This window comes from Eubalaena glacialis, chromosome 1 (genome assembly GCF_028564815.1).
Source record: "Eubalaena glacialis isolate mEubGla1 chromosome 1, mEubGla1.1.hap2.+ XY, whole genome shotgun sequence".
NCBI classification, from domain to species: domain Eukaryota; kingdom Metazoa; phylum Chordata; class Mammalia; order Artiodactyla; family Balaenidae; genus Eubalaena; species Eubalaena glacialis.
In genome coordinates this window covers 105374707-105395110 of record NC_083716.1, presented here as the reverse complement: position 1 = coordinate 105395110, position 20404 = coordinate 105374707, and the positions used below count along the sequence as shown (strand labels likewise).

General features: G+C 46.2%; 1 protein-coding gene across 1 annotated transcript in view; it reads left to right on the top strand.

Annotated features, from left to right (window-relative positions):
• Positions 1-2068: 2068 nt before the first annotated feature.
• Positions 2069-20404, top strand: part of SCTR (secretin receptor) — a 64587-nt gene continuing 46251 nt past the window's right edge. Inside the window, exons 1-2 of the mRNA XM_061182915.1 lie at positions 2069-2210; positions 14494-14599. Of these exons, the coding sequence (XP_061038898.1) occupies positions 2160-2210; positions 14494-14599 (157 nt within the window). The 5' untranslated portion in view covers positions 2069-2159. The remainder of the gene's footprint in view (positions 2211-14493; positions 14600-20404) is intronic.

The window sequence follows — 20404 nt, the reverse complement described above, 5'->3', positions numbered from 1 at the left end:
TCGTTGGTCCTACCGACACCCGGAGTTGTTTCGAGGATCAAATGAGATGCTGCAGGCAAAAGAGCTTTGGAAACTCTGAGGGTAAGGAAGTCATCTTCACGATTGAGAGAAATCCTAGTGCCCCGCAAAGGATGCAGGGCCGGGGCTTTGGGCTCAGTCCTGGGCTGTGTTGCTGGGGCAAGTGTTTATCTTCCCCAAGCCTCCAGTTCCCATCCTATTCATCAAAGAGAGTGAATGCCTCTCATTGAGTCTTGGAGGACTGGCTACGGTAACACACCCCAAATTATTAAAAGACTCCCTAGCACGTGGCGGGTATTAAATACGTGGTTAGTTCCCTACCTTCTCCCTTCCACTCCTATTCTGAAATTGTTTTCTCAGGCAGGTTTTACAAAGCCACTGACTGCATCCACGGCTTCCCACAGAGCATTTCAGATCTTTTTCTCAATACTCTGAGAGACAGAGCATCCTATTTAAGGAAGAATGGCTTGCCACAGGCCAGAAACTGATTGAATTGCCCAGAACAAATGTCGTTTTGCTTTTTCACTGGTGCTCACAAGGTTCCGGTATAGAGCACAGATTGCATTTTGTATTGTTTCCTTTTTTTGTCTTTCCATCGAAAAAGCAATACACACAGTGGTTACAGAAACTATTCAAGTAACACGAAAGTCTATATAGTAAGAATGGCACGTCTTTAACTCATGCACTTTCTAATGCACGTTTATGACGTCAGGGTTTAGGGAAACCCAGTTGATAACTTTTTTTCCAGCCTGAATCTTGAACCAGTTGAGAAATACGATTAAGACAGATGGGGCCCAATATCACTTTTATTAGTGATAACGTTGGTCTTGGAGAATATTACTTATACTTGTGGGCAAGTGGGTTTGTCACTGATAATGGTGGAGAATGTGGCTTATACTTGTGGGCAAGTGGGTTTGTCACTGATAATGGTGGAGAATGTGGCTTATCCTTGTGGGCTGGAATGAGATAAAAACCACCACTGGCCACTGACCACACTGGATCAAGGCAGTCAGAACCTTGACCTCCAATGACAGCCTGGCCCAGGGCAATCCAGTTATGGGCTCTCTGCTAGTGGGAGCACTGTGCGTGTGCGTGCGTGTGCGCACGCGCGCAAAACCTCAGGCCAATCCTTATCCCAAATGCGTCAATCACGCAGAGCTCGCCTCACCTCCACGTGTTCGGGAGCTGGTGGGGGGAGGGGGGAATTCAATGAGCTGACGGACTTCAAGTGCCTGAGAGAAAGATCTAGATAGGAGAGACACGAGGAAAGGGAATGGGCACCAGGGCAGAAAAAGAAAAACTTGGGTCTACAAAAGCCATTTGAAGATGCCTTGCACCGAGAGGCTAAAAGCCAGCCTCCAGGACATCTGAGGCCTCAGACTCAGGATAAGCGGCTGCCGGGCACACCTGCCTGATGCTGAAATAGCCTCCCGGGGACACCAGGAAGCACAAAGCCCCCAGCACAGCCCCAAACGCCTGGGTACACCGGATGGTCTTCCTCCGTCTCACCTGATCATCAATGGCTTCTCAGTGTGATGGGTGTGCAACTTTCTGGAATGAGCGTGTGTAACTAATCAGAAAGAAAAATAAAGTGAAAATCGGAAATAGAGTAGCTGCCCCCCAGAATAGATGCCATAGCGATTTCCCAAGCGCCCGCTGTGTCACAGGGCACTCGCCCAACCTTCTTTCACGGGAAGGTAGGTGGGTATTATTAGACGTGTTCTTCCGGAGAACAGAGGCTCTAAAAGGTGGCGCACGCTGCGCAGCGGCGGCGGGGCTGACCCGGGCTTTGGGGAGGGCTCTTTCCGTCCGTGGGGGTGTGGCGGCGGGGCAGGCCGAGCCCGTGGGAGCCGCTGCGGCCGCGCCCTCCTTCTGCCTCTTCCGCCGCCGACCTCCGCGCGGGCCCCCAGCCAGCCGCGGTGGGCGGAGGACCGCACGCCGCGCCGCGTTCTTATCAACCGGCCGGGCGGCGTGGCTCGCGGCCACCTGGTCCGAGGAGGCGAAGTCCCGGGTGGGGCCATGGCTCCCCGGGGCGCGGCGGCCGGCCAGGGTCCGAGAGGAGGCGGGGAGCGCTGAGCCCGGAACGGGCGGTGCGCGCGGGCCGGCGGCCGTCGGGGCGCCCAAGGAGCGCACGCGGCACCATGCGCGCCCTCCTGCCGCTGCCGCTGCTGCTCGCCTGCGCCGCGCACGCCGTGAGTACGCGCGCCTCCGCGGGTCCAGCGCGGGGTGGGGGGATGGGGGCCCCCCAGATCTTGCGCTGGGGAGTGGGAGCCCTTCCTCCGCATGCGTCCCCCACAGCTACGATCTCTCTCCGCTCCTCTCCGGAGGGCCCGCTCCTCCAAAACACCATCGGCGTGAGCCCGGGCGCAGGCAGCGCCGAGATAACCCCCTTGCCCTCCAGCCCACCCCCTTCCTCCCGGCTGCGCCTCCGGGGCCCTCCTAGGCGGGGCTCTGGAGCCGCCCCTGGCCGTGCGTTTTGTGTGCCGGGCGCTTTGCCTGCGTTATTGCCGTGAAACCTCATCATCCCCTTTCGAGGTTGATGTTTTCCCCCTCACTTTGCGGACAAGGAAAGCGAGACTTGGAAAGACCAAGAATCTTGCCCCGAGAAAAGACAACTGGAATCCAACCCGTCTGCTCCAAAGCCTTGACATTTGCACACACACCGGGCTGCGGATGGGAAGACCTCCGAAAGCTTTGGCCGCAGCCGCTGCTGGTTCCGTGATGGGACCGGGTCTGCAGCTCTCCCCCTCGCCTCTCCTGTGGGTTTGGCTCCCCAATGTCTGTGTGTCTGGGGACTCCTGGGAGCAGCTGGTCTCCCCAAACCAGGCCCAGGGAGGAGCTGGCCGAGAAAAGAGAAGGCAGCAGAGTGGGTGGCGTGTTTTTCTTTCTTTCTCAGAAACTCCAGGGAATCCGGGCCTCTCCCTGTGGGATTTGTGAATGGGAGAGTGGCTGCACCCAGACTGCTGGCTGGAAGCGAGGGCGGGGGGTTGGGAAGTGGGCGCACAGATTCCAGAACCACTCTTTCCCACCAGCCTTCCAAACTGGCCCCCGGGGCCTCTGTCCCAAGAAACTTCCCAGGGAAAGCACTTGGGAACCTAATTCTGAGTCTGCAGTCTCTGTCCTGGTCAAGTCCTTCCTGGCGTCCAGTGACCTCGCCTTCCTGTAGTCCTGTCCTGTTTGACTGCAAGAAAGACCTGCTTCCCGAGCTGACGGGAGTGTTGGCACGCAGGAGGGGCGGCTCTGTGGCATCCAGGGTGGGGTTTGGGGCTCTGTTCCCAGCTCGCTTGTAACTTGGAGCCTCTTGTCCTTGGGCTGCAGTTGGAAGGTGCTAGGGCAACAGCACCCGCTTGTTAGTCTGAGCTCCCACTTTGGGGAAACGCCACCTGAGACGGTGGGGACAGTTCGAAGCCCAGTGCAGCCTCCAGGTGTGTTGTTATTCGGTGCCCAGGGCTGGGAGGCAGCCGCTCCCTCTTGGTGATCCTCCCAGCCTCCTTTTTAAGTATCTGCAGTAACTCTGCGGTTATCAGAAGAAATCGACAGGTAGCTGGGCTTCAGGACTGAGGTTCAACCTACATTTTAATCTCAAGGGGACCCTGGTGTTATCTCAGGAATAAACAGAGGGGAAAGGAGAGCCTTCCCTTGGTTCAAGTCTTCTGTGTGCCTTGGAAGGATGCTTTATTATGCCCTGGTCCAGTTACCTCCTTTTACAGGGGCGCAAACTGAGACCCCCAGAGAGCAGGGACCTGCTCCACATCAGTTGGTTTGTGGCAGCGCTGAGACTAGAGCCCAGAGCTCTGGCCGGGACGCCCCTTGTCTTTACGTGCATTTTCATCCACTCCTGTACCGCTTTGTGTTCTTCGAGGTGGATTCCTGTGTGTAAGTCTTGGTTCTCTGGTGATTTTATGGGCTTATCCAGACCTGAGGTTCACACTTCTTGGCAGAGAACTCCTTCAACAAATAGAAGTGGAATTGACCTACCTCGGTTGGAGTATTTCCCAGCCTATGAAACCCTGCTTTTTTTTTCCTGTTTGTTTGAGGCGTCAGACATTCGATTTTGAAATTGAAGGGCATTCAAACAATTCTTTATTCATTTCGTACTCCCTCTTGAGGGAAATCATAGGCATCTTTCTAACTGGGGGGGGGGGGGCAGTCACTAAGGCCAAATGCTTATTACTGTCCCCTCCCCCGCCTTTCCATACAGGGTGATGTCGGGAGGGTCCCTTGCCAGTGGACTAACAAGTGCTGATGGCTGATGGGGCAGTTTTCTGAGACCTGGGTAGGAAACCCTGGCCACAGCTCGCCTGTCCCCACCCATGTCTCTCATGAGGACTTCTACCTGGAACACTATTGTCATTATTTACCAGCACATCTGTTCTCCCCAATGTGTTCATTTCGAGCTTGAGCCTTGAGACTTAGTCTCGCTCATCCCGTGTCCCTAGAGCCTGTCCCAGCGTAAGGGGGAGTCAATGAGTGTGTGTGGGCTGAATGAATGCATGAATGAGTGAATGAAATGATGGTGCTATCCATAGTGGCTGTCCTCAGCTGGGACAGTTTCATATAGCAACAGGTAGTGAAGCATGACATCTTGAAAGCAATTGTTGCTTACAAAACTGTACATAAATGTGTCAGGAAAGGAGGAGGAGTCACTCAGGGGAGGGCTTTTTAATCCAGGGCATCTGGCAAGCTGCCCATCTGAGAACCTGAGTTAAGGGGGGGTGCAGGGCTGCTTTTTCCTTCAAGCAGGGTTTCTTAACTTTGACGCTGTAATTCTGGATATTAAACCTGGGCTTTTCACAAGGGGTGCTGGGAAGAGAGCTAGGCCCTCCCCTGGCATGGGAGGGAACGAGGGGGTCGAGACAGGGGGTGGGGCGGAGGCGGTGCTGTCTTGTGCCTTGTGCGCTGTCCAGCAGCGTCCCCGGACTCTAGCCACCAGAAGCCAGTACCACCTCTCCAAGTCGTTCCAACACAAAGTGTCTCCAGACATTGCCAAATGTCCTCGGGGAGCAGGCAGGGCAAAACTGCCCTGGTTGAGAACCACTGTCTTAAATGTTATGTTTCAGGGGAAATGCGTGAACAGGATTCACAATAGGTGTCACTGGATGTTGGATTCAGGGTAGTGGGGTTGGTGACAGGGAATCTGAGCCGGAGGACAGAAGCAGGTGTACCCGATGGAGACCCATTTCCAGACAAGAAGACTTCTGCAGGGCATGGGTTCCTTGGGCTTCTCCACCCTCCCTTCCCACTCCCCCCCCCCCCCCCACCTTCATTCCTTCTCAGTTGACGGCTCAGAAACACAGAAATTCCAAGGATGGGGTCTGGCACACATGGTGGTCCCCACCCCTCTCTGGGCTGCATCTGGACCCAGAGGCTGACGAGCTCTGTGGCAGCTGGGTGAGCAGAGTTTTAGGAAGGCCTGCAAAGGTCACAGGAGGATCTGGCTACTGCAGCCTCTTAGAGGAAAGTCACTGGGAGTTTTGGACAATATTCTGAGGAAGTATTTGTGGATTTCTTTTTGAGTGTTTACTGTCCCTAAATTAACGTGACTGATGACGATGATGGTGAAGATGGTGAAGGCTTCTCTTACTGAGCATTTACTTCACACCAGGTACTCTGCTCAGTCCTTCCTGGCATTGTCTGATTTACTTCTCACACCAACAATCAGTATCCTCACTGTTCACATGAAACAGAGGCTCAGAGAGAGGTGAAGCCATTGGTCAAGGTCACCCAGCTGGACACGGTGGCGTGAGGACCCAAACCCAGCTGTTCTTAGCCAGCATGTGCGTCTGCTCCCAAAGAGAGGCCGCTCTGGTTTCTGGTGCCCAAGGCGCTGTCGTGAAATTCTCTCCCAAACCGCAAAATGACACTAATTTCAGTTTAATCTAATCACTTCGTAAAACATAAACAAAATACTGGATTACACACAGCATTTTATTGAGGGGGCCAGAGATGAGCTTGGGGTCACGAAGTCCAACAGGAGGTGCGCTTCCCACACTGTTTAGGGGAGTCCTCTAGGCTTTGGCACCCCCTTTAGGAGATGCTATAGAGTTCCCCTCCCTCTGTCCCGTCCCCAGTATTCCCCGCATGCCAGGGATGGGCAGAGCTTTCTTCCTGGCACCCCTTGTTGAAAGTGCAGACTTAATAACCAGGATTGGAGCTCTGCCCACAGAGCGGCCCCTGCAGTGGCCCCTGGTTTGGTGCCTGCACCCCTGCCCTTAGCAAGCTGAGGTTTCTCACCACTGACCTTGGCTCGGGCTCTGGAACAACCTGCAGCCCAAGGCAAGCCCCACAACACTCAGATCCTATCTGCTTGCTTACATGACAAACAGAGGGCTGCCCAGCATTCGAGAGGACGCGAGAAAACAGGGATCTCCTGGGACGCACCCAGTTTCAACAGGCCGTGTCTAACAGAGTCCAAGGGGCCTCTGGGGAAGGGACCTACCCGGTGCATCATGTCCTGCCCGTCGTGCTGCCAGGATTCCTGAGTTTTCCAGACTTCTCCAGAATCCCTGCGTGCCCCGCATCAGTTCCCTTTACCTTGGCTCCCAGAGGCTCCCCCTGGTGTCTTCTCAGATTTCTGACCTCACCACCTCTTTCATTTTCAGCAGACCGGGTCTACCTCCCACTTCCTGAGAGTCAGGGAAAGAACTTCCTCTGAGCAACATCTTACCCTCACAGATATGTCTGAATGGTACCCTCCTGTGCCCGTCCTCCTGCCCTTCCTTCGCAAGGGCTGCCATAACAGAGCACCACAGACTGCGGGCCTTAAACAGTGGACGTTTATCTTCTCATAGTTCTGGAGGCTGGAAGTCCCAGATCTAGGGCCAGCATGGTCGTGTTCTGGGGAGCCCTCCCTCCCCAGACGGCTTGCAGACTGCCTTATCCTCACATGGCTTTTCCTCTGAGCGGGCACAGAGAGAGAGTGAGCCCTCTGGTGTCTCTTCTCATAAGGACACTAACCTATCAGATCTGGGCCCCACCCCCTTAGACCTCATTTGACCTTAATTACCTCCTTATGGGCCCGTCTCCAAACAGAGCCACACCCGGGGTTAGGGCACCAATGTATTCGTTGGGGGACACAGATATCCTGTCCACAACACATCCAGGCGGAACAGAGGCTCTGCTCCAGCCCACGGCCATCCCTGCACCCGTGCTCCCACCCCCACCCCCACCACGCTCAGTGACTTGTGTCCTGAGATGACACAGAGGCAGCCCAGTCCTCACTGTCCTCCTCTTGACTGGCTTTTTCCATCAGCTGCTCAACCTTCCCAAGCCTGGTGGCACAGGGTCCTCCCCTGCAAATCTGGGCCTTTTGGCCACAGTTTCATCTCTGACTTCTTACGGCCAGCGTCGTCTTAGAAGAAGCGTCCACGACCCCTGCCTCCACCTCCGCCCATTTCTCAGCCAGCCGCACCCTGGCTCCCACCCGCCACCCACGGGCTTCAGTCACCAGTGCCTGTGTTGCCACATTCACTAGACAGGGTGCAGTCTTTGGTCTACCCGGGAACCATGTGACTGATGAGAGGGGCTGGACGTTAATAAATAACGAGATCAAGGCAGCAGGCACACACCCAGACTGTCCTGGTCAAACTAGGCAGGACACCCGTGGGACCCCAGCCTCCTGGAAGCATTCCGTGCCAGGACACCCTGTCCCTTTCCCCGCCTTGGCTCCTACCTTTCGCTGTTCCCACCACGCCTCTCCAGAGGTTCCTCCTCTCGCATGGTCCCTCCAGTGGCTAGGCCCCTCCTCTCGCGTGGCTGGCTCCTCTCGCGTGGCTGGCTCTTCTCGCGTGGCTGGCTCCTCCTCGCCCAAGGTCCCTCCTCTGGTGTGGTCCTTCCTTACGCTATTATTCCCAGCCTGTGCGGGTGGTTCCGTGAGGTTCTGTCTCTGGCCCTTGGTCTTCTGGGTCTGCTCCCTCTTACCGTGTGAGCTTCTTTGGCCGTCTTACCGCGTCACAAACCCAGTCTTGCTCAACCAAACTTCTCTCACCTCAGCTCCCAGGCCTACATCTCGTTTCCTTGTTTTCCCTGTTCTTGGAGCTGTTGAGGCACCCAGAGCAGACGCATCATGGGAGCCACGCCGGCCCTGCCCTCAGCCGGCCCTCAGGCCCCCGCCGGCTCCGTCACGTCCGTCCGCATTCTCTCCGCTCTGTGGGGATGACTTCTCGCGTGCAGCCGCCTCCCGGGGGCCCCTGCCGCTGCTGGTGGTCCATCGTGACCTGGCGGCTGCCTTCCCCTCGCGCTCCCGCCTCGGGCCACTCTGACTCCTTGGAGCCGGTGAGCTCCGGGAGCAGGACCCGCGTCCGTTCGCCTTTGATTGCGGGGCGTCCTGGGGGCCCAGTAAGTGTTTGATGACGTTTTGTGCTTCGAACTGGTTGTAAGATCGAGTTCCCTCTTTTTCTTTCTCATCCTATAAACTAGTATTTCTCTTGTTTCCCCGTTGAAGCTATTCCTTTCCAGTCTCAATGTTGGCAGGTGAGTAATTATATTGTAAAGTGTGATGAGCAAAGTGATGCTGCGTTTCTTCACCTCCTTCAGAATTCAACAGGTTTTCATTGTATCTCCTCCCAGATTTTACTTTTTCGGATTTAAGAGTCCAAAATAGCTCACAGAACCCTCTCTTGACATCTTTCCTCTCTTATGTTGGGGTCTGTCTCGTTATTTTCTCTCTCTGCAGGTTGGACTTTTCTATCCCCAAATTATTAATTAATTTGATAATTAAGTGAATAAGAGCTTTTTCACTCCTTCAGAGATTCAAAAATTTACTTCCTCCGTGTGCTTTCTTAGGAAGTTACTAGAGAACATGCTTCTGTAAAACAAGGAAGAAGAGTAAAGAAAAAGGGAGTCCAGGAAATGGAACTCTGGCCGGGGGAGAGGCCCCCAAAACCACAGGCCGGTGTTGGGAAGAGGAAGGAGGTCTGTGGGAGGGAGGGCTCCGGGGGAAAACGAATAGGACTGTTTTTTTTTTTAACATCTTTATTGGAGTATAATTGCATTACAATGGTGTGTTAGTTTCTGCTGTATAACAAAGTGAATCAGCTGTACATATACATATATCCCCATGTCTCCTCTCTCTTGTGTCTCCCTCCCACCCTCCCGATCCCACCCCTCTAGGTGGTCACAAAGCACCGAGCTGATCTCCCTGTTCTGTGCAGCTGCTTCCCACTAGCTATCTATTTTACATTTGGTAGTGTATATATGTCCATGCCACTCTCTCACTTTGTCACATCTTACCCCTCCCCCTCCCCGTGTCCTCAAGTCCATTCTCTACATCTGTGTCTTTATTCCTGTCCCGCCCCTAGGTTCATCAGAACCATTTTTTTTAAGATTCCATATATATGTGTTAGCATACGGTATTTGTTTTTCTCTTTCTGACTTACTTCACTCTGTATGACAGACTCTGGGTCCATCCACCTCTCTACAAATAACTCAATTTCGTTTTTTTTATGGCTGAGTAATATTCCATTGTATATATGTGCCACATCTTCTTTATCCATTCATCCGATGATGGACACTTAGGTTGCTTCCATGTCCTGGCTATTGTAAATAGAGCTGCAATGAACATTTTGGTACATGACTCTTTTTGAATGATGGTTCTCTCAGGGTATATGCCCAGTAGTGGGATTGCTGGGTCGTATGGTAGTTCTATGTTTAGTTTTTTAAGGAACCTCCATACTGTTCTCCATAGTGGCTGTATCAATTTACATTCCCACCAACAGTGCAAGAGGGTTCCCTTTTCTCCACACCCTCTCCAGCATTTATTGTTTCTAGATTTTTTGATGATGGCCATTCTGACTGGTGTGAGATGATACCTCATTGTAGTTTTGATTTGCATTTCTCTAATGATTAGTGATGTTGAGCATCCTTTCATGTGTTTGCTGGCAATCTGTATATCTTCTTTGGAGAAATGTCTGTTTAGGTCTTCTGCCCATTTTTGGATTGGGTTGTTTGTTTTTTTTTGAAGAATTAGTTGAGAATGACTGGGGTTAGTTTATTTATTTATTTATTTTTGGCTGTGTTGGGTCTTCGTTTCTGTGCGAGGGCTTTCTCTAGTTGTGGCAAGCGGGGGCCACTCTTCATGGCGGTGCGCGGGCCTCTCACTGCCGTGGCCTCTCTTGTTGCGGAGCACAGGCTCCAGACGCGCAGGCTCAGTAGCTGTGGCTCACGGGCCTAGTTGCTCCGCGGCATGTGGGATCCTCCCAGACCAGGGCTCGAACCCGTGTTCCCTGCATTGGCAGCAGATTCTCAACCACTGCGCCACCAGGGAAGCCCCTGTTTTTTTTGATATTGAGCTGCATGAGCTGCTTGTAAATTTTGGAGATTAATCCTTTGTCAGTTGCTTCATTTGCAAATATTTTCTCCCATTCTGAGGGTTGTCTTTTCGTCTTGTTTATGGTTTCCTTTGCTGTGCAAAAGCTTTTGAGTTTCATTAGGTCCCATTTGTTTATTTTTGTTTTTATTTCCATTTCTCTAGGAGTAGGTCAAAAAGGATCTTGCTGTGATTTATGTCATAGAGTGTTCTGCCTATGTTTTCCCCTAAGAGACAAACTTGATTTTTAAAAACTGTTTAAAGGGAACTTTTCAGTACTAATAGCTCTTGTTTTGAGGAAGATGTTATATAAATTTTAGCAATACTTTCACCTTCACTTGTTTTTTCTGTGAATTTTAAGTAAAATTATATTTAATACTTTTTTTTAAAGGGGGTGAACTATAGAGGATAGTTGTTTTTCTTCTTCATCTTTTTTTTTTTCTTTTTTGTCTTTAAAAATTTTTTGTGGCCCCCTGTATTGGCAGCATGGAGTCTTAACCACTAGACCGCCAGGGAAGCCCCAGTTTATTCAATTTTAATGGAAGGATAAGGGTAAAAGAAATGTGGGATGATCCATTTTGTACCCACTAAGATGGATATTTTTAACACAGAATAACAAAGGTTGATGAGGACGTAGAGAAATTAGAACTCTATGCATTGATGGCAGGAAGGTAAAATGGGGCAGCTGCTGTGGAAAACAGTGTGGTGGTTTCTTAAAAAAGTAAACACAGAATTACCATATGATCCACACATTTTGCTTCTGGGTATGTACCCAGAAGAATCAAAGCAGGGACTCGAAAAGATATTTGTACACCTCTGTTCCTGGCTGCATTATTCACAGTAGCCAAGAGATGGAAACAACCCAGTGATGAACGGATGAACAAAGTGCGGTCTGTCCATACAATGGAATAGTATTCATCCTTAAAAAGGAATGAAATTCTGATAGATGCTACAATGTGGACGTGAAATGAGCCAGACACAAAAGAGCAGATATTGCATGACTCCATTTATATGAAGCACCTAGAACAGACACATGCATAGAATCAGAAAGTAGAATGGAGGTTACCAGGGGCTGCAGGAAGGGTAACGGATAGTTACTGTGTAATTGGTACAGAGTTTCTGTTGGGCCAGTTGAAAAGTCCTGGAGATGGATAGGGGTGATCATTGTACAACTTTGTACACTAAACCATGGTTAAAATGGTAAATATTATGTATATTTTACTACAACTTAAGAAAAAGAAATGTAGAATGAAAAAGTTAAACTGTCTTCTGATGTTTATTTTTCCATAGTCCCAGGGAAAAACACAAAGGAAGTTAAATTTTTCTTGGAGGGGTTCTCATTGTAGGTGTTCCCTCATTCCTCATCTTGTTCCATCGCTCTCAAGACCCTCTTTGCTTCAGCGCCCCTTTCTTCATTTCCAGCAATGCACATGGCCACCCACTTTCGGGAAACGTCACTCCTACCCAGTCAGCTGTGCTGTGTAACAGTCACAAAAACTCAGTGGCACATAGCAATGCATGTTTACTTCTTTCTTAGTGTTTGCAAGTGAGCTGGGGTTTGACTGACCCGCTATGATACTGATGTTGATCCAGTCAAGATGCAAAACAAGTCTGCAACCCTGAGGACCCTTCATGGTGCCCTGTTAGAGTCATACCTCCCTCCCTCCCACCCTCACCCTCCCTTCACTCCTGACAACCACTAATAGGGTCTCCATTTCTATAGATAAAATTTTGCTATTTCAAGAATGTTATATAAATGATGTGGAATCTAAAAGAAATGATACAAATGAACGTATTTACAAAACAGACTCACAGACATAGAGTACAAACTTATGGTTACCAAAGGGGGAAGGGGGTGGAGGGATAAATTAAGTGTTTGGGATTATCATATACACACTACTCTATATAAAATAGATAACCAACAAGGACCTACTGTACAGCACAGGGAACTCTACTCAGTGCTCTGTAATAACCTGTATGGGGAAAGAATATGAAAAAGAACGGATGCACGTATAACTGAATCACTTTCCTCTACACCTGAAACTAACACAAAGGTTGTAAATCAACTATACCCCAATATAAAATAATTAAATTTAAAAAAGAATGTTATATAAATGGAATCATACAGTATGTAACCGTTTGGGATTGGCTTTTTTCATTCAGCATATTTCTCTGGATATTCATTTAAGTTGGTCCATGTATTACTACTTTGTTCCTTTTAATTGCTGAGTAGAATTTCATAGTATGGATGTACCATAGTTTTTTTAACCATTTACCCATTGAAAGGCATCTAGACTGTTACAGTTTTGGGCTGTTAGGAATAAAGCTGCTACAAATAGTAGTGTACAGGTTTTTTTGTGAATGTAAGTTTTCACTTCTCCAGGGTAAATGCCCAAGAGTGCAATGGCTGGGTCATATGATAGTTGCATGTTTAGCTTTTCTTAAGACACTGTCAACCTGTTTTCCAGAGTGGTTGCCTCATTTTACAGTGCCATCAGCAATGTGTCCGTGACCTAGTTTCACCACAACCTTGCTAGCATTGTCATTTTTTATGTTAGATATTCTGATAAGCATGTAGTGATACCCCATTACGATTTCAATTTGCATTTACCTAATAGCTAATAATGTTGAACATCTTTTCATGTGCTTATTTGCCATCTGTGTGTCTTCTCTGAAATGTCTTTTCATGCATTTTGCCTATGTTCTAAATAGATTTTTTTTTTTGGCCGTGTTGGGTCTTCGTTGCTGCATCCGGACTTTCTCTAGTTGTGGCGAGCAGGGGCTACTCTTCTTTGCGGTGCGTAGGTTTCTCATTGCGGTGGCTTCTCTTGTTGTGGAGCACAGGCTCTAGGTGTGCGGGCTTCAGTAGCTGCAGCACACGGGCTCAGTAGTTGTGGCTCACAGGCTCCAGAGCACAGGCTCAGTAGTTGTGGCTTGTGGGCTCTAGGGCACACAGGCTTCAGTAGTTGTGGCACATGGGCTTAGTTGCTCCGCGGTATGTGGGATCTTCCTGGACCAGGGATCGAACCTGCTTCCCCTGCACTGGCAGGCGGATTCTTAACCACTGTGCCACCAGGGAAGTCCCTAAATAGATTTTTTAATTTGTTTACTATTGAGTTTTGAATGTTCTCTGTCTGTTCTAGATATTAGTTCTAATTTGCAGATTGCAAATATCGTCTCCTCATCTGTAGCTTGCCTTTTCATCCTCTTAACATGGTTTTTCTTGGAGCAAAAGTTTTAAATTTTGGTGAAGTCCGATTTATCAGTTTTTCTTTTTATGGATCGTGCTTTTGGTATAAAGTATAAGAAATCTTTACCTGGCCCTACATCTTGAAGATTTTCTATGGTTTTTCTAAAAGTTTTAGTTTAATGTTTTGCGCTCAAGTCCATGATCATTTTGAGGTAATTTTTGTACAAGGTATGAGTCTTAGTTCAAGGTTCATTTTGTTATCTGTAGCTGTCCAGTCGCTTTAACACCGTTGCCTATTCTTCTACTAATACCATGCTGTTTTGATTACTGTAGCTATACAGCGAGTCTTTAAACTAGCTGAACTGATTCCTCCCACTTATTTTTTTTAAATTAATATAATTTATTTTGTTGAGAGGATTTAGGTTTACAGAAAAATTCTGCAGAAAGTACAAAGAATGACCATATACCCCCTCAACCCTTCCTCTCCAGTGTCTCCTATTACTAATGTCTTGCATAAAAGTGGTGCATTTGTTACAGTTGTTGAGCTAATATTGATACGTTAACCAAAGTCTCTAGTGTACATTGCATTTTTTACAAGTCTTTTTTATTGAAGTATAGTTGCTGTACGATACTGTATAGGCTACAGGTGTACAATTAGGGATTCACAATTTTTAAAGGTTATGCTCCATTTATAGTTATTGTAAAATATGGGCTCTGTTCCCCGTGTTGTACAACGTATCCTTGTAGCTTATTTTATACCTAGCAGTTTGTACCTCTTACTGCCCTGCCCCTAGCTTGCCCCCCTTCCCTCTCCCTGCTGGTAACCACTAGTTTGTTGTCTGTATCTGTGAGCATGCTCTTTTTTTGTTATATTCACTGGTTTGTCTTCCTCGTTTTGAGTCTCCATTGTCTGGTCCTGCCCTGCGTACTAGACTCAGCTTCGTGGCAGTGACGAGCATTCTTGGCTTTGGGCTTGCAGGTGGGAGCCCTCCCTCGGCTGTGCGCTGTGCTGCAGGTGCTGCGGGAAGAGCGGGACCAGTGTCTGCAGGGACTCGCCGAGGAGAGGGCCAGGCACCCGGCCCCAGGTACGTGCACACCTGGGCCCACTCTGGGATGTGCGTTGCGTCCAGGTCCACTGGGTTGGGGGCAGGTAGGGGCTGGAGCAGCTGCGTCCTTTCAGAGAATAAGCTGAGGGGAAGGGCCTGGAGTGACCCTGGTGACCAGTCTATACACACCCAGAGAAACCACGTCATCGCCTCTCTTTGGTTCTCTGAGTTTGTGGTTACAGCCAGGGTTGTTGAACCATTAGCTTCTGCATGATGACTTCACCAAGGTAAGCGTTCGGTGAGAGTTACTTATCAAGGCGGTGTACTTCTCACCCATTCTCTCACCTCTACTGCTAGTTTGATGGGAGAGGCAGCGTGGAGTCTGGAAAACTTGGAGTCCATTGCTGGCTGACCCTCACTGGCTGAACACGGACAAATTATTTAACCTTCCGAGTCTCGCTTTACTGATCTATAAAACGCAGGTGATAAAGTCTGCATCAGAATTATAAAGATATATGAGATAAAGTATGTTAATACAGGTGTTTCTTAAATATTATTAATTTAAATATTTGTTATTATTAGTCAGGACTGTAAATACTATTAATTTGATATTTACATGTTAATTTTATTTCTATTCCCTTCCTTCACTTATCTGCTTTGCTTTCACTCATCTAAGGGCAGGGAGGGATGTGGCATTAGAGAAGAATCCTTTACAGATAGTCAGACAGAGACTTGTACAGGCAAGGTCTTAGCAGCACGGGTTACAATAGCCAACAGGTGGAAACAACCCAAGTGTCTGTCAGCTGATGAATGGGTAAAGAAGATGTGATCTGTACGTACAACAGAACAGTATTCAGTCTTAAAAAGGAATGAAGTACTGATACATACTACCACGTGGATAAATTTTAAAAAACGTGAAGTGAAAGAAGTCTGTTGTAAGAGGCCATGTGTTATATGATTCTACTTGTATGAAATGTCCAGATTAGACAAATTCATAGAGACAGAAGTTAGATTCGTGGTTGTCAGGGGCTCAGGGGAAAGGGCTGGGGAGTAACTGTGTAGGAACTGCCTTTTGGTGGTGGTGAAATGTCTACAACTGAATAGAGGTGCCGGTCACACAACACTGTGAATGTACTAAATGCCACTGATTGTACACTTTAAAATGGCTAATGGTTAATTTTATGTGATGTGAATTTCTTTTTAATAGACTTTATTTTTTAGAGCAGTTCCCTGCAGAGTGGAGCGGAAAGTACAGAGCGTTCCCACATACTCTCTGCTACTCCCTCCCACCCAAACACACAGCCTCCCTCACCGTTAGCATCCTGCACCAGGTGCTACATTTGTTACAGCTGATGAACCTACACACCATCGTCACCCAGAGCCCACAGTTTACATTAGGGGTCACCCTTAGTGTTCATATTCAGTGGGTTTTGAAAAATGTATGATTGCATGTATCCACAATTATACCACCATACAGAGTAGTCTCTCTGGCCTGAGAATCCTCTGTGCTCCACCGATGCATCCCTCTCTCTCCTCTAACCCCTGGCAACCACTGATCTTTTTACTCTCTCCATAGTTTTGCCTTTTCCAGAAAGTCATATAGTTGGAATCATGCAGTGTGTAATCTTTTCAGGTTGGTTTCTGTCACTTGGTAATATACATTTAAGGTTTTTCTCATGTCTTTTCATGGCTTGGTAGCTCATTTCTTCTTTGAGCTGAAGAATATTCCACCGTCTGGATGTGCCACAGTTTATCCATTCTCCTACTGAAAGACATCTTGGTTGCTTCCAAGTTTTGGCAATTCTAAATCAAGTTGTTCTGTGCAGACATAAGTTTTCAATTCATTTGGATAAATACCAAAGAGAATGGTTGCTAGATCGTATGGTGAGAGCATGTTCAGTTTTGTAAGAAGCTGCCAAACTGTCTTCCAAGTGGCTGCACCATTTTAATTTCCCACCAGCAGTGAATGAGGGTTCCTGTAGCTCCACATCCTTGACAACATTTGATGTTGTCAGTGTTTTGCTTTGTTTTTTTAATTGTAGTAAAATACATGTAACATAAATTTCACTGTCTTAACCATTTTTATTTCTTTTTCTTCCAGTTTTATTGAGATATAGTTGACATACAGCAGTGTATAAGTTTAAGGTGCACAGCATAATGATTTGACTTACATACATCATGAAGTGACTGTCACAAGAAGTTTAGTGAACACCATCATCTCTTATAGATACAGAGTTAAAGAAATAGAAAAAAATGGTGTGACGAGAACTCTTGAGATTGCTCTCTTAACAACTTTCACATATAACACACAGCAGTGGTAACTGTATTTATCATGCTGCACATCACATCCCTAGTTCTTATTTATCTTATAACTGGAAGTTTGTACCTTTTGACTACCTTCCTGCAATTCCCCCCAGCCCGGCCTCTGGTACCCACAAATCTGATCTCTTTGTCTATGAATTTGTTTGTTCGTTTTCGAAGTATAATGGACCTACAACGCTATGTTAGTTTCTGATACAGAACATAGTAATTTAATATTTCTATACATTTCAAAATGATCACCAAGACAAGTCTAGTTATGATGTGTCACCATACAAAGATATTACATAGTTATTAACTGTGTTCCCCACTCTGTACATTTTATACCGGTGACTCATTTATTTTGCAACTGGAACTTTGTATCTCTTAATATCCCTCACCTATTTCTTTCCTCCCCCACCCTGCCTCCCTCTGGCAACCACCTGTTTGTTCTCTGTAACGTGTTTCTTTTTAGTTATGTTTGTTCATTTGTTTTATAGATTCCACATCTATAAAATCATAGAAATCATAGTGAAATCGCATAGTATTTGTTTTTGTCTGACTTATTTCACTTATCATAATACCCTCTAGGTCCATGCATATTGTCACAACTGGCAAGATTTCATTCTTTTTTATGACTGAGTAATATTCAGTTGTGTATATATGTACCAAGTCTTCTTTATCTGTTCATTCATCTGTTGATGGGCACTTGGGTTGCTTCTGTATCTTGACTATTGTAAATAATGCAATGAACATAGGGGTGCATGTATCTTTTCTAATTAGTGTTTTTGTTTTCTTTGGATAAATAGCCAGGAGTGGAATTGCTGGATCATATGGTAGTTCTATTTTTTAAGTTTTTGAGGACTTTCCATAGTTTCTCCCCAGTGGCTGAAGCAATTTATATTCCCACCAACAGTGCATGAGGGTCCCTTTTTTCCACACCCTTGTCAACACTTGTTATTTCTTGTCTTTTTGATAATAGTCATTCTGACAGGTGTGAGGTGATATCTTGTGGTGGTTTTGATTTGTGTTTCCCTGATGATCAGTGATGTTGAGCATCTTTTCATGTGCCTGTTGGCCATCTGTATGTCTTCTTTGAAGAAATGTAGTTTAAAAAAACATGTAAATTTCATCAACTTAACCATTTCTCAGTGTACAGTACAGTTATGTTAAGTTCACATTGCTGTGCACCCAATCTCCAAAACCTTTTATCTTGCAAAACTGGAGCTCTGTACCCATTAAACAACAACTCTTTTCCTCTCTTCCATTATCCCCTGGGAACCATCATTCTACTTTCTGTTTCTATGGATTGAATGGTTCTAGGTACCACAAATAACTGGAATCATACAGTATTTGTCTTTTTGTGATTGGCTTATGGTATCTCATTGAGGTTTTGATCTGCATTTACATGATGATTAGTGATGTTGAGCATATTTTCCTGTGTTTCTTGGCCATTTGTATGTCTTCTTTAAAGAAACGTCCTTTCAAGTCCTTTGACCATTTTTAAATAGGGTTGTTTGGTTTTTTGTTATTGAGTTGTAGTTCTTTATATATTCTGGATATTAACCCTTTGTCAGATATATGATTTGCAAATAATTTCTGTCGTTCTCTAGGTTGCCTTTACATTCTGTTGATTGTGTCCTTTGATGTACAAGTTTTTAAGTTTGATGTATAACCTAATATATCTAATTTTACTTTTGTTGTCAGTTCTTTTGGTGTCGTATCCAAGAAAGCATTGCCAAATCCAATCTCATGAAACTTCCTCTAAGAATTTTATAGTTTTAGCTCTTACATTTAGGTCCTTGGTCCATTTTTGAGTTAATTCTTATGTGTGGTATAAGGTAAAGGTCCATCTTCATTCTTTTGCACATGGACATTCAGTTTTCCCAGCACCATTTGTTGAAAGACTGTCCTTTTCCCATTGAATGGTCTTGGCACCTTGGTAAAAAATCACTTGACCATATATGTGAAAGTTTATTTGGGGGCTCTCTTTCCTATTCCATTGGTCTATATGTCTGTCTTTATGCCAGTACCACACTGTTTTGATTACTGTAGCTTTCAAATGGGTTTTGAAATCAGGAAGTATGAGATCTCCAAATTTGTTGTTTTTCAAGATGTTTTTTAACTATTCCCAGGTCCTTTGAGATTCCATTAAGAATTTTAGGATGAATTTTTCTATTTCTGAAAATAATATTAAATAAATAAATATTAAATAAAATATTTCTGTCATTGGGATTATTATTATTTTTTTTGCTGTGCCGTGCATCTTGCGGGATCTCAGTTCCCTGACTAGGGATTGAACCTAGGCCATGGCAGTGAAAGCCCATAATCCTAACCACTAGGCCACCAGGGAACTCCCTGTCATTGGGATTTTGATACAGATTGCACTGAATCTGTAGATCACTTTGGGTACTATTGACATCTTAAAAATATTAAGTCATCCAATCCATGAATACAGGATGTCTTTCCATTTATTTGTGTCTTTAATTTCTTTCAGCAGTGTTTGGTAGTTTTCAGTGTGCACGTCTTTCACCTTGTTAGTTAGGTTTATTCATAAGTATTTTATTCTTTTTAATGCTATTGTGAATGGATTTGTTTCATAATTTCCTTTGTAGGTTGTTCCTCACTAGTGTATAGGAATGCAACTAATTTTTGTGTGTTGATTTTATATCTACCCTGTCACTTTGGTGAGTCCATTTGAGGCATCATTAGGGTTTTCTACATATAAGATCACATCGTTTGCAAACAGAGATAATTTTACTTCTTTCCTCCAATTTGGACACCTTTTATTTATTTTTCTTGCCTACTTGCTATATGCTAGGGCTTCCAGTACTATGCTGAATACAAGTGGCAAAAGTGGGTGTCCTTGTCTTGTTCCTGATCTTACAGAAAAAGCTTTCAGGCTTCATCATTGAGTATGATGTTCACTGTGGCCTTTATATATATGGCCTTTATTATATTGAGATAGTTTCCTTTTATTTCTAGTTTAAGTGTTTTTTATCATGAAAGGATGTTGAATCTTGTCAAATACTTTTTCTGCATCAGCTGAGATGATCCTGTGGTTTTTGTTCTTCATTTTGTTAATGTGGTGTATCACATTGAGCAGTTTTCACATTTCGAACCATCCCTGCATCGCAGGAATAGATCCCACTTGGTCATAGTGTATAATTCTTTTAATGTGCTGTTCAATTCAATGTGCTAGTATTTTGTTGAGAATTTTTACATCAATGTTTATCAGGGATATTGGTCTGTAGTTTTCTTTTCTTGTAGAGTCTTTGTGTGGCTTTGGTATCAGGGTAATGCTGGCCTCATAGAATGATTTTGCAAGTGTTTCCTCCTTTACAGTTTTTTGGAAGCCTTTGAGGAGGCTTGGTGTTAATTCCTCTTTAAATGTTTGGTAGACTCTATCAGTGAGGCCATCTGGGCTTTTGTTGTTGGGAGATTTTTTATGACAGATTCCATCTCCCGACTAGTTAGAGGTCTGCTCTGAGTTTTTACTTGCTCACGCTTCCGTCTTGGTAGGTCGTGTGTTTCTGGGAATTGATC